We start from the raw sequence: 15,082 nt of genomic DNA on the forward strand, positions 1-15,082 counted from the left end.
GGCTATGGATGAGAGAGAGAGAGAGAGAGAGAGAGAGAGAGAGAGAGCATATTGTAGCACATAATCAGATTTGAAACTGAGACATGCTACTTATAGCGCACACACGCGCTCCATTTCCTGGTTTCATTACTTTGGTTCCTGTGATGGACTTTTTGTGTTACACCTCCACCGCAATTTTTCCATCCTCATATTTTATGCATAAAAATGTGACTCTGTCCAAATCAGTGTTAAGTGTCTTGACAGTTCTGTATCTGATATGGCCCTCCATATTCCTGACCTGCACAGCTACTGTGCCAGGCTAATGTAGTAAATCGTTATTCTTTTTTCTAAGCTAAGGATATGTGTGGGTCATCATCATCACAGGGAACTGTAGATCTGACTTAAAACCAAATCATAGTTATCATTCTGATCAAATTGTGCAGAATATACATGCAGAGTGCCATGATGCTAACTATGGATAAGTTCACAGCTTCAGAACCATATAATCGAATTATTAGATAAGACAGTGAAGGAAGACGGTCACCTTGGCTCAGAGCATCTGCAGTTACTTTCTGTACCATTAAGACAGACAGAGACACAGAGGGGGTCGATGAGAAAGAGTTGAGTAGCGCAAGGGAGAAGGAAACCGAACAGAGCTAAATCACAGAATGAGTGTGATCTTTATGTAATGTGCAAATTAACATAGGTATTGTATTTTCCAGCAATACAAAGACCAACAGAAAGACTATTTGCTCCATTTTATACAGGTAGATGCGCTTCCGCCTGCGGTCAGGTTTAGGGTTAGGGATAATGTGCCAGTCGGACCAACGCAACAATGAGTCGTCGGACTAATGACACTAATGACACGGCACCGACCCACAGGGGTGAAAACTAAATCTCTGGGCCTGCCGTCGGCCTGCCGGTTCAAAAAATCTTGATGTAAACACACTGAATGACCCATTTTGGAACAAAGGGCTCTGGTGACCTTTGGACTTGGACAGTTATTTCACACATGAGAACTACACAAAGCCTCTGCTCAGGATTGTGTCAAAACAGCTCCTCAAAATTGAACATCAACATCACTCGGAAATCATTGCTGTCGGGCAGAGACCTTGCATCTCCGCAATGTTTTTTCATGAATTAATGTCCTACTTAATCATACAAGAGTTTTGCAAAAAGTAGTGAAAATAGCCAATCTATAAGCTCACAATCCTACACGTTGTGAGTTTGTAGATCGGCTATTTTGATTATTTTAAAGGTTTCATATTAATTCATTTATTTTTATTTGAGGCTTTATGACCAATTACACCCAAACAACCTGTCCTGAACTTGAACATTCAGTGTATTTTCTGTGGCCTGGGGTTTTCTCTGGGGTTTGGAAGCCTTTTGAGCTGCAATGAAAATAGGCAAAACAGTGACATCTGCTGGCAAATCCCTTTGACATATATGGGATTTGCAGACGGTGACATCACAACAGCAGGAAAATCACAGCACTTGTTTGAGCCAGAAAACTCCAGACCACAGAAAATCTACTGAATGTAAAAATGTTTTATTTAATAATAACAATAATAATAGGAATGGTCTTGGACATGCAAGGATTCCACCCGACAGTGACGAAATGCTGCTTATGGTGTCGACTCTAGTTTCACACCAATGATCCAACAATAGTATCATTCCTTCCTCTCCTCCTAACATAGCCAGGACAACACCCTGTGGCCAGGGTGTGGTCTACATTCCAAAACCATTGTGTGTGTGTGTGTGTGTGTGTGTGTGTGTGTGTGTGTGTGTGTGTGTGTGTGTGTGTGTGTGTGTGTGTGTGTGTGTGTGTGTGTGTGTGTGTGTGTGTGTGCGCACACACACACACGTCTGCACAGTAAAAACTCTGAGAATGTAATTGACCACAAATAGACCTATAGATTCATTTGGTTTATCAACACTGATGATTTTACGGTGTAGGACTTTTTTTATTCTTTACTAAATGTAATCATTCACATGATGAAATTAAATTATACAACATCACTGTGGCAGTGTGGTAGGAGCATGAGTAGGGACTATAATTTAGGACCTCAGGGGCCATTTAGCTAGTCTGTAACCACTCAGTTCTTGTTATTTTCTTGAGAAGGAATAGGAAGCAAGATCCATAATAGTACAGTCTTATGTCCCACACAACTTAAGCAATCTATCAAATATCAAACACACAAAAGGAGTGTTCCTTTAGGTCAAAAAGATGCACATTGCAGGCATTCTAGAAATCAGAAGAGCCTTGTCTGCGTGAATCACAGCTCTACTGTAAGATTGTGGCTGCAATTACTACAACTACAGTGCACATGATCTGAGATTAAATTATTGTTACAGGGGGCGGGACCTGCTGTCTTCCTACCCACTAACACTACCATTGTGTTCACTGGAGCGACTGGCCAAACCGGAGGCACTGCTGCTGGGTGGTGGTGGCAGGGACAACAGTGTTTTTTCCTCCTACCCCGGCCGGCTTCAGTGAAATGTTTCACTGTTGCCCAAAATTAGCCAGTAGCCCAGTACACAAAAATAAAATGGGCTATATTTTACTGCACCCGATTACTTGTGCAAAGTTAACACTGACAGATAAGTGAAATTCTCCTGCTTTATTAAAAGGCTGAGGTGTTGTTCATGAGAAGCGGAAAACATATGGGACACAGCCTCTGCTGACAAAAGGCATTTTCTAAAAAGCTATTCTCATGACGGCTACTGTCTTGCTTTTCGCAGACTATGCAGAAAATGTTAGGTATATTTCTGTGCACCTGTGCTTATAGGTCATGTGGCACATAAATAACTGGCACAAAATCTGAATGTAACCAAACCTACATAGAGCCACAAGTACAAAACGGAAACAAACAGTGACCAGCCTATACAAGGGAAAACTAGAGTGTATGTCTTCTGAGCACAACAAACATGTGCAGTTACAATTATCACCGTCCCCAGCTCCCCCCCCAAACACGGGTCAATATACTCAACAAAGCCGGATGCACCATTGCAGATTCAAAAACCACAGTGGTGGGCAGGAACGTTACCACCACTTGAGCGCATCTCGCTTCAATTCTGACTGAGGCTTTTCTGTGTGGAGTTTGCATTTTCTCCATGATGATCACATGGGTTTCATCTGTATGCTCAGTTTTCCTCCCACACCAAAGAGACATGCATGTTAGGGACAGACAACACGTTTGTAAAAGAGCACGCACGTTCAGTCAACCTACGTAGTATAAATAAGGGTTAATAATACAGAACATGTTTGTTGTGGTGCTTCTGGCAGACTGACACCATGTCCCCTTTTGGCCAATAGCCTAGAACTTCCAAGATACATGTGAGTTAATCAGTTCTTCTAACTGAGCCATGGGCCCATGTGTTGTTTTATGTTAAATCTGTTGAAAAGTGAGGTAAGATGTTTTGTGGCAGGCCGCAGCCATTCGACACCCCCTTTGGGCAATCTGCATGAAAAGTTGATTAGTTTGGGGCCAAATGGACACTAAGACAGGGGGCAAAAACATTACCTCACTACTGGCAAAGGTAATGAAAAAAGAAAAGAACAAGCTTGAGAATGCTTTTGAAAAATTACATCTTAGGAACAAGATGATTTTTAAGAGAGAAGCCTTTGGAACAGATAAGCAGAGTCACAGTCTGCACTACACAGACATCTATTTTGTAAACAATCCCATTCCAGAGCCTCGTCGGCACACAACCGCATATCTGCTTCCCCATCTCCCAAAAAACAGGAAATCACAACAATCCACTCCGCCCCATCCCAGTACGATACCATCTGCATCATCCACCGTCTCTCTGATCCTCTTAGGAATGCAGGGAAGGGCAAAAAATATACAAGATCAATTCCAGGGACTGCTGCTGGTGCTTTATTTTAGGTTAACACTTTCAACTCAAGTGTAGTACTGTAGTAGTACATCTACTGAGGAAGCAACTGGGTCCCCAGAAACACCCCTCAAGGCAGGGCAAGGCTAGATGGTATTAAAACAAGTAGGTTATGAACCTACTTTATCCATATTCAGGTGTTCCTCCAGTGTTCTCTGAAGTGCTCTAGGGTGGGAAATTGCAGCCAGGCAGACAAGACACTGTGTTTCTGGAGCATTATTGGTGTCTGGGGGGGGACTAGGTTTCATTTTGACTTGGGTTAGAACTTAGAAGTTAACTTATTTTTGTAATTTAAACCCTGTACTGTATTAGTGAGAATTTCATGTTTCTTGGGATCTCACTCACTCTGAGATGGACATTCAACTAGAGGTGTGCAAATATCAACAGTTAATGGAGCAGCCAGCAGCAGCAAGGCTTCAACATGCTTTTTGCTCAAGGTCATCCAATGTTCTGTTGCGATGTCAATGTTAGGGGATGGTTTTCGTTGGGTCAGGGTGCATATGTTGGTTAGACATACTAACAGTGCGACAGGCATTAGTCCGACAACACCGTCGCTCCCGACATGCGTGGCCAGTTACAACTTTGGGGCCGATTCATACTCCTATTTTACCGCTGTTTCGGCGCTGTAGTGCCGAAATGATTTCGGCTCGTCAGAAATTTTCAGTAGCACCGAAGAGCCGACTTTAGGACGGTACCCGCCCCCCCGAACCTCAAATGACATCGCATTGTAGGCTCTACAGAGCCGAACCGACTTGTATTCGGCTCTAAAATAGGAGTATGAATCGGCCCTAACCCGTGGCTAAAACTAACCTGTGGCTTCCTGTGAGGTTAGGTTTAGGGTTGGGTTTTGTGTAGGGTGTCGGACTAATGCCTGTTGGTCTCTTAGTACGTCAGAATAAACACATGCACCCGGTTTTCAGTATGTCACACGTCAAAATAAATCTATACCTAGGAACAGTAGAATAACATGGGTAATGTGTGCTCAGCTCAGTGTTGCCAGATGTATGATAATTATCGTATTTGTACGATAATTTTACCCTCTGTACCCTCCCAAAAATTTCCAAATAATTTGGGCATTTTCGCCATATCACCAAAAGGTGTATGGATTTACCAAATTCCCCTACGCAATTGTTTGTGAAATTACACATTTACAAGTGTGATTTCTCTTTTTTGGCTGTGTACAATAGTTTTCTTTCAAATACAATAAATGTAAGCCTCCGGTATGATAATTCAACACTTCCCAACTGGCAACACTGTGTGCTTGCGTGTGTCTGGCTTTCTAGACTGCCTCACTAGCAGAAGCTGTGAACAGGCATGGAGGAGACCAGAGGGGAACAACATTCCACATCTGGATGTGATGAGCCCTGGCCTTACCACAGACTGACCCTTCAGACAATAACTTTTATTCAGTATATGGGAATGTATGTTTAAATATCACTTCTCAGTCTTAACCCAGGGATCAGGAATACTAAAGTGAATTGTGTTGTAGCACAATTCCGGGAATATTTTCCCTGACTTTTTTGGAAGTCAGTCATAGCCAATTGGTAAAACGGACTCATATACACCGTGATCACTCACATCACATTGATCACATTTGTGTGCGTTTTGGACAATATCTGTGAGCGTAGTATAGCAAAAAGTGTTTCTTCTTAACACTTAGGCCGCTAGCATTTATTGAAAAATTAGGATCTAATTCACGCCAGCATTTTTTTAATTTGAGCTCTTATTTTGAAAAGCCGCCATTTCCGGTCCATGAGCAGTAGTCATAACCTAGGAAGCTACACGGAGCGGACAGGCCTTGTTTACCATCTGAAGCCAGACCGGAGCTCTGGAGAGCTCTACATCGTCCGATCTGTGCCGTCAAAGAAACGCTGTTTTGACCAAAATGCCATCTGGGACAAGGAATAGGAGATACAGGCGATTGAAAGAAATGGATAGAATGGATTCTTATGGCGACGACGATCTAAGATGGGCGATCCAGTGCTGTGCTAACACAGCTAGCTAACCGGCTAACGTGAGTAGCATTTTGGCTCAAGCAATCGAACGCGCTATAAAAGCTCAATTGCCGAAATGTTTTATAGCTTTCGCCTTTATTTTACATTTTTTATGGAGGGACAGACAGTAGGCTGACAGGAAATGGGGAGAGAGATGGGGGAGTGACATGCAGTAAAGGCCGTCGGGATCGGGAGTCGAACCCGCGGCACACTGCCAGACTGGATCACCAGCCAAGGTGCCTGGACCGCTGAGCCACGGCCCAGGCCCAAAACTAAATTATTCAATTGATTTCATTATTCAAAATCAACGCGTATCGTGATACATATCGTATCATGGGTTCTGTATCGTGATATGTAGCTATCGATCGTGAGGTTGTTGTCAATACCCAGCCCTAGGTGTTATTACAAATATATTGCGGTTCTCCATTTCCACCTATTGAATACTCACTCTAGATTTCTTGGTTAATCTCACCAGTCTAAATGCCTGTGGGAACATTATGTAAAATGATAAGAGCCAGGCGTATTAAATAACAACTAATGCATTAGTAGACTTTCTTGTTTTTTGTTGTTTCAGAAGTCCTCAAGCACAAAAGCCAGGAAAGGATTAAGATTTCAAAATCAGTCATCTCAGAGCAACTGGGGAGAGTCAGCTACTACTATGACTAGAATTATGTAGAAAGCAAAGTGAATCTGATGGTGTATGACGCCTACTGACGTCAGTACAGACTTCACATTTGTTTATATTTTGTTCAAAGTTATTAAAACCGCAATAATTCAGTCAATCAGTCAAACAAGTTAAGTTATTCAATTTGTAAATAAATATCTTCTATGCTTTGCAAAATGGTCAACAGTAAACATACTGTAGTCAGTGTAGTAGTACCAGTCAGTTGTCTAAACATGCCAGGCCGCTGGTATGGTCCTCTATTAACTGGCAACTATACATTTTATGGATTAACCCGTTTATGGAGATTATTATAATGTTTTCCTTTTTTGTGATGGTGGTGTACAGATGTTGCCTAACCAACAATTGTATGCTTTGGAAAATGGTCAGCAGTAATGCTAAATATACCATGAGTCATATTGAATGGCCTCAATATGCCAGACCGTCAACTCAATATGGTATTTTAACTGTTCATTGTATGGATTAAACACCGTGTCAAGATTCTCGTTTCCTATCTTTGTACATTCATGTATAAAACATTAGCTAGTGGTCTCATTCTGCCTTCTCAGCTGAACTACATGACTGTAACTGGTGCAGATCAAGTAAAAAGAGACTGAGGCATCTATGCACCTGCGTGAAGAGGCCCATAGATCACTCTTTTACCCTCAACTACTTCAGTTACACCCTTGAAAGTCCCTCAATAAAAGGCATTCAACCAAAATGGTTTCAGTGAATGTGCTCAGTGGCCAAGGAATGCAGTGTGGTACTGGGCAGCTCCAGCCTCCCAGGTATGGAGTCTTGCAACTATATATTTAGGTCCAACAGGGTGTTGCTTGAACCAACAACACCCAATGTGCTCTCACTGCTCTGCAAACCTAACCTGAATAAATGTTATTCCATGAAATTCCAGGTTCACTGATAAAGCCATTAAGCCTTTATGCTGCTCTCTGCATGGTGAACGGCCAAAGGCGAGGGATTATGTTTTCACTTTTGTGAGTCTATCTGTCTGTCCGTCTGTAAACAGCTTATCTCAGGCACCAATTGCCGTGAAACGCACAATCCCGGTAAGATCCTCCACCCTAAAATATTCAAATCGGCCCGTTATAGCACCACCGACTCCTTCATGCATTATCTCTGTAGTCATGTGAACAAGATGTAAGGCCAAGGAAGATCTGCCTCCCCAAATGTTTCAAATCTGCCTTTACTTACTAGTACAAATAATAGTCTCTAAATTGCAAGAGGCAGCTGCTTTTTTATCAGTTTCTGATGAGCACCTAAGAATGTTCGCAGGTACTGTGCAACATCCTTGGTTTAAAAACATAAAGTTGCAAAAAAGAAATGCAATTGAAAAGGTTCACGAGAAACATTATATTCAAACAGCCTAATTCAGCAGTCACTCCCAATTGAAAGAAATAAACCTGTGTGAAGTAAGTGGTGCAACTCCGTGTGGGGGTCCCCGGAACTTCCAGACCCGCAGGAACACGCCCCGGGTGCCGGCCCGGTTCCGGCGAGCCACCCCGTGTCCGAAACGGTCGAGAAATGACAGAGTTACCGTGCGGGGGCCCCCGGAACATCCAGACCCCCAGGAACGTGCCCAGGGGACCAGGCCGGTTCCAGCGAGCCGCCCCGTGTCCGAAACGGTTGAGAAATGACAAGAGTTACCGTGGTCCCCAGGGGGTCCCTCTATTGTACTGTACTGTACTGTACTGTACTGTACTGTACTGTACTGATACACCTGAAATCATCATATATACAGTTAATATGTATGTGTGTGTTAGACTGCACAATAGTGACACTTTGTTTTGAAAACCAACCAAATGCTATTTTCGTGCTCAGACACAGCCAGCCAGCCAGGGACAGACACAGCCAGGCAGCCAGAGACACACAAAGCTCCTTAATGAAGTGGTTGCACCACTTAAAAATGACTATGAATATACAAAAAGTATTATGCAATGTACAGTAAGTTGTAATACATTATAACTTGTTATTGTATCTTAACATGCAACAAAAGAATCACCTATTATTTTTGTTTGTGTGCGTCTTCTGTAGCTTCCTCCTCACAGTGTGCATGCATTTGCAAGGTGAGAGTGCCCATTGTGCACCTTTCTGAGAATCTGCTATATACAGTGGTAGCAGAGCACTCATGCACTTCTAAACTAGAGCCAGATATCTTCCTCTGCAATACATAGGGTAAAATGCTCTGCCTTAAACTTTAGTGTACTAGAAACTGCTGACACAAGCATAGACATGTTGGACATGTTTAATCGGGAAGCATTACTCATCCATTTAATTACTTTATGCTCAAACTGCGGGCTGGATATACAAACTTAAAGAATATTGTACTGCCATTGGGGAATGGGCCCATTTACAAAGTGAATCTGTGTCCCAACTGAGGCTTGTCAAATACAACATGGAGGCAGAATAAAATACATATCTAGGCAGGTGGCCAACAATGTAATGATGCACTCTTGGTTGTCCATTAATATTCAGTCATACTTTTTCCTCATGGAATTTTCCATTTAGAGCTAAAGTAGATATAGACCAGTTGACACACTCTCAACACTACTACATACATACTAGGCCTTCGGGTTCGCCGATACAACCACCACTATGTTATTTATTTAATCTACAATTATTGTAGTAAACAAAACAATCAGAGTCCTGCAGAAGAGTTGCAGAACTGTACCACCATCAGCCTCTGCCTGCTGTGAAAGACCTTATGAATATTAAAGATAGGTAAGTGACAAGGCTTCTGGCAGGGCACTGGCTCATACCCACCCCTGGCATCCTCCTCCACAGCACTGGACCTGAACTAGTCCTGAACACCATGATGCTGCATGGCAAAAAAGAATCACACCCGTGTGAAGTAAGTGGTGCAACTCCGTGTGGGGGTCCCCGGGGGGGGGGGGGGTTCCAGACACAGGAACGCACCCAGGGTGCCGGCCCGATTCCGGCGAGCCGCCCCGTGTCCGAAACGGTTGAGAAATGACAGAATTACCGTGTGGGGGTCCCTCTACTGTACCCTCGACTGTACTGTACTGTACTATACTGGCACACCTAAAATCACCATATATACAGTTAATATATGCGTGTGTGTTAGGTTGCGCACAGGTGGTGAAAAACAACCATACTGTTTTCGTGCTCAGACGCACCCAGCCAGCCACCCACCCACCCACCCACCCAGCCAGCCACACACATAGGTCCTCATTCACAACGGCGTATACGCTCATACCGTTACGTAACGTGAGCGGAGCGTGAGCGGACAGGCATTTACGTGGATTCCCACATTACGTGGGAATTCATGAACTTGAACGTGAACTTGACGGTGACGTCGGATGGTCGGAATCTCCGCTAAAAGCTGCGCCAGCTCAGAGGGTCGTGTACTGCTTGCGTAGATTTATTCAGAAGGCTTTAGTCTTCATTCTGAATCAATTAAAAGTCCCCAAATCTCAGATAAAATATGTAGGAATGTGTCCAAAACATTGGTCAGCACATAAAAAAATGATAGCTTATATAAAAGCCAAGTATCACTTGCGGATGCCTAAATGCATGCATTCTAGAGGCAGGTTAGCCTAGAGTCCCATACAGAAACTGCCCCTGCAAACCCGACACCTTTTTATTTATTTATTAGGATATTTCTAGCATGCGCGATTGCGCTGCACTTGACAGCTTTCTACTCGCAGTGCAACGCGTTGTGAGCTTGTAGATCGGCTCTCGCGGACTCGCGCTGCATGTTAAAAAACAAACTCACAATTATAATAAGAACATACACTTATCTGCATTCTGCACTGTACGAATTCATTGGAAAATGAATTAGCCCTATAACAAAATAGAAGTCCACATTATTGCATCAGCGTGCAATTCGGCCAGTCATAGTTTTAAGCCAGTGCACCTTAATTAATTATAATATGGGGAACGTATAGCTAGGCTGTAGGCTACTACATTGATGAGATCAATCAAGTTTGGTGCCAAATGTCCCGCGAAATTCGCGAATCATTTTAATATGACGACATCATCATAAATTAACCTGCACTTAGATCTGACAAAGAGGAGGCTACCCGCCAATATGGTTGAAATTTTAAATAGCTATAGGCCTACAACAAATCCATTCAACAAATCCATTCTCCACATGGCATTCAGACAGATGACAGTGAGATGATATTAATCTATTCCCCGCATGAATCAATGCAGCTCTGATAAAAATATCGGATATATGTTTTACCTCTGCAAAGGTGTGAGTGAGCAATTGTTCAATAGAAAAGAAAAGGCTTTATAATATAATTGCCAAGTATACGCTAGCTTGCTGCCTTGGTCCCGAACTTAAATAAATAAATGACCAAGCTGCATTTTATACATATACATATACATTGCTGCAGCGGTGCGGAGCAGCGTTCACCGTTTTGTAAGCTTGGGAAAATGATTTATATAGTTTAATGGTAGGCTATAGACAATATAAAGAATCACGCACACATGTAATGGTATATGGATGTAAAAAAAGAGACTGCAGGTGGTGGTCGTCGCTCCGGCGCTTGACATGGTCAGATCATTTTCTTTTAATGTCCTAATATAGCCTAATTTCTTTCCAGCAATCATTTTTATTTTAATTTGTGAAGCCACTATACTGGAAAATATCATTATTTTGTTGCATTCCGTCAGGAGGACCTCTATTTCGTTTGAGCTGTAAGGCCTATAGTTCTTTTTTGTTTTTTTTACTGCTGTCTGCTGAGTCATGCTTGACGCCTTTTATGGTGTGAAATGGGGCGTGGATCAATGCAAATTAAGTTATCCGCTGATTTTCCGATCATTTGGCACCCGCTCGCATTCACCTGCGTACCTCACAACATACACCTGCGTACCTGTGGTACACACCGCTCTTTGAATTGCACGGCAAAACAACGTTGCGTGATCGGACGGAATTTCCCGCATCTGTTTACGCTTCCGTTACGCTTCCGTTACACTCTTGCGTAGTTCTCCTTTGTGAATGAGGACCATAGTCACTTAAGGAAGTGGTTGCACCACTTAAAAACATGCAAGTGCAATTTCTCTTCCCTCTCTAACTGACAGCTTACTTGGTCATTTGTGTTGAGACTGATGACCCTTCAGGCCCTTTGCTAGCTGTTAACATTCCCTTTTAAAATGTTAAAAATGCACAGCCCTTTAATGGTTTAATGGGGAAATTAGCCATTATTTTCTGCTGAACTCCTTAAGACCACAACATTGAAGTTACTGTATTTAGAGACACTGCAAAGCTGGGAAAGCCCTCCAGGACAGTGAACATGCCAAGTTGCCAACATACCATAAACATCACTAACCACATGACTAGTAACAACATACCCTACACATCACTAAACTTCACTCCAGTCCTCAGGACTGCTAGCTGGGAACAGTCAAATCAAATCATCCTGAAGATAATGGAACAGAATGTTGGCGACAGACCGGGATTTACATTTTGGTCTACTTGCTTTTCCAAGCATGTTACTTACAAGTATAGACTGCTTGTGCCACCCTTATCCCTGAACTTATTTCCAATGTTATTATTATTTTACTAACTATTTTTTTTAAATAGTTCAAATAGCCGATCTACAAGCTCACGTGTCGATGTAGCTCGACTATAAATAAATATAGCGTTTTGGGATACAGTCTTGTTGAGGGAACATTCTTCTTTAGCACTAATCATTTCATGATTTGTGTCAGTATGTATCGTGTTGTATGTGTAACACCTGGGAATCGAACCCCCCCCAAAAAACATGTGGAAAGCCAACATCTTAACCACTAATCCAAAGGGATATCCCTATGACTCGGGGGAGATATTCAACTTTTTAGGCCATCAGGCTGAGGTTGTGAGCCAGTACTCACCCCCCTTTTTGACCTCCTCCCACAGGGAAACCCGATCCACGTCACGACTCACGGCACCATTGTAACACCCGGGAATCGAACCCGGGTCGCCCGTGTGGAAAGCCAACAACTTAAGCACTAAACAAAGGGATATCCCTATGACCTGGGGGAGATATTAGACTTTTTAGGCCATCAGGCTGAGGTTGTGAGCCACTGCTACATATGCATAGATAGTTTTGTTGTCCAAACTAGATTTACTGAACGCCACGTGAAGCCACTGAATCTTCCAGGGGCATCAAACTGCTGACACATCAACTGGCTGACAATAACCTTCAAGTGACCAAGCTCAGTGGGCTGTCAGTGAGGCAAATGGCTCCCCTTTCATATTGTGTTCAAGTGTCAGGGCCTTAGGTGAAGTGTATTCAATAAGACACTTTTCTGATGACCTACGAGTGAAGGCTAGAAGAAAAATAACGAGGAAGAAGGAAATGATCTAGTCAGTCAATCTATTCTACGTCAGCCTAGTCACCACAATGCCATGTCTTGCCATGATGTTGTGACAGTTTCAAGATGAATACTACCTTGGTGGGGAAAGTACAGATTGTGATGTGTGCGAGCGCACGCACGCACGCACGCACACGCACACACACAAGGTAGCCTATGAACTCTATTGATTAGCATTATGTACTGGATAAAGTTCATTTGTGGCAATCAAAAAAAATATTTTGGTGCACAACAGCAAAAAACTATTTCTGATGGTTTTGATTAGGCCCATGCCGATGAATCTTATAGCTGAAACACATTTGTTTTTGCCTATGGAGTGTAGGCCTACTGGTTTCATGTTTGTTTTGGCATGCACAGCATCCCTGCTACACTGCAACCAATCTTGTTGCCTTTACAAGGTCTAGATCTATGGATGGATCACTCTATAGTCTATATAACATGTTATGTCAAAAATATCTCCAAAGCTTTTAGATGGTCAAACTGTTAGATAATCCTTGGAATTAGGACAGCCAGTAATCCATGTGGTACATCACATGGGGGGAGAGAGAGAGAGAGAGAGAGAGAGAGAGAGAGAGAGAGAGAGATTCCAAGAATACCCAATAAAACTAATGCAGCAGCACCTTCTCGTTCTCAGGAATAGTAAAGGAATAACTTTGATGTTCTAGTCTTCTAGAACATTTCTGGTGATAAACCAGCAGGTTGGGGTGGGTATTCCACTCCTCAGTGAGGGCAGCCAGTAGTGGGCACTGAATCTAAACTAGTTTACTATCCGTGGGAGGAGAGGGTGTGTCTGCAGGGGCCTGATGCAGCAGCAGCAGCACACACAGCACAACAGCGCTATGTGACAGCTAGGTTTGACAGTTGTTTTACCTCAGGCTCAGACTCAAACCTGTGCAACTAACTGACCGGCAACCATCCCCATCAGCAATTTAGACAGGAAACTACCTGATAAACTCAATACAGAACATACAGCAGCCTCAGTGAATGCTCTTCCTAAACCGATGCAGTCTAGGGTCAGTAGCACAAGCACAACGACTTAACTGTATGCTATATTGAAAATAAACACATAAAAAGAGAACTGAAATATTGCTTAGCCATAGAATGAGAACCTACTCGTTTTTCACGCATACATTGTCACGAAAGGCCTTATCCAGGGGAACCACTGCTTGTCCAAGAAACACATCCAGACCGATTAAAGCCCGGTGCATCACCGTGAGCGTCAAGTCGCAGCTCCCCGGGGGGTAGGCGCTCCGGCCCCCGTCCTCCAAAACCCCCGGTTGCAACTCGAACGCGCATTCCTCTTTCCACTCTGGAGAGGTGGTCTTTTCCACCACACCAGTCGAGTATTTCTCCTTCCCCACCTGAATGATGGTGTAGATGTCGCTGGTCCCGTGTTTGCCCTTGCCTCGCAAGCCCCGGCCCCGCAGAACCGTCACCTGGACGTGTGTAGGTACCCATCTCTGCTCCGTCTCCTCTGCGATTAGCGAGGACATAGTATCCGCGGACGCAGGGCGGTGGGCTCAAAGCGAAACGCGGAGACGACAGACCCGCCGTTTCCTCCTGTTCGTCAAAGGTGTGCAGTCGCATTAACTCCGCGACTGACAGCGCCGCATTATTGCCCCTCGTGGTCTTAAAAGTTGTTGAGATGTATTTTTTGTCGACTTCACCCTCTCGCGTGCCGTTTTTCTCCTCCTTGTGCGTTTCTTCGCAGTGTGGCTGCCGCATACGCGCTCGCCTCGTTCCCCGACAGTGCGTGTTCGTTCGTTCTCTCTGTGTCTGCCTCTGCCTCTCTCCTCCTTTCGGGCACGCAGGCCCCTCTGCAGGCAGCGACGTCACGCCTTTATCCTTTCTGCAGGACAAGGAAGTCCAGCAGCGCTGCGAACACATGTGCTAATATGAAGGGATTGCTATGCAGGCCCACTGTGCTTCGGAATGTAATGTAAATATGCTCCTGATGTGAACACGCTGTGGGTCTACTGCCCGTTGAAATAAAAATATTTATGCAGATGGCTGGCTGGCCTCAGATGACTTCATTGCAGATGCTCTCTTGAGTAAAATGTGTCCTACTGTTTAGACACAGCCATAGCATGCTTGGTGGTGGGAGAGAGATGACAACTACATTCCATTTGATGAAGACAATTAATAAATAATGAATAATACAAGTGAAAGTGAAGTGCCATACAGCCGAGCTCCTTTTAATAGAATGTAGGTC

General features: G+C 43.6%; 1 protein-coding gene across 2 annotated transcripts in view; it reads right to left on the reverse strand.

The window, feature by feature from the left end:
• rab11fip5a (RAB11 family interacting protein 5a (class I)) overlaps window positions 1-14,673 on the reverse strand; it is a 35,206-nt gene extending 20,533 nt beyond the window's left edge. For both annotated transcript variants that reach the window (XM_079528314.1, XM_079528313.1), the window contains exon 1: window positions 13,984-14,673. In XM_079528314.1, the coding sequence (XP_079384440.1) occupies window positions 13,984-14,363 (380 nt within the window). In that variant the 5' untranslated portion in view covers window positions 14,364-14,673. The remainder of the gene's footprint in view (window positions 1-13,983) is intronic.
• Window positions 14,674-15,082: the final 409 nt, after the last annotated feature.

This window comes from Electrona antarctica (genome assembly GCF_951216825.1).
Source record: "Electrona antarctica genome assembly, chromosome: 18".
Lineage (NCBI taxonomy): Eukaryota > Metazoa > Chordata > Actinopteri > Myctophiformes > Myctophidae > Electrona > Electrona antarctica.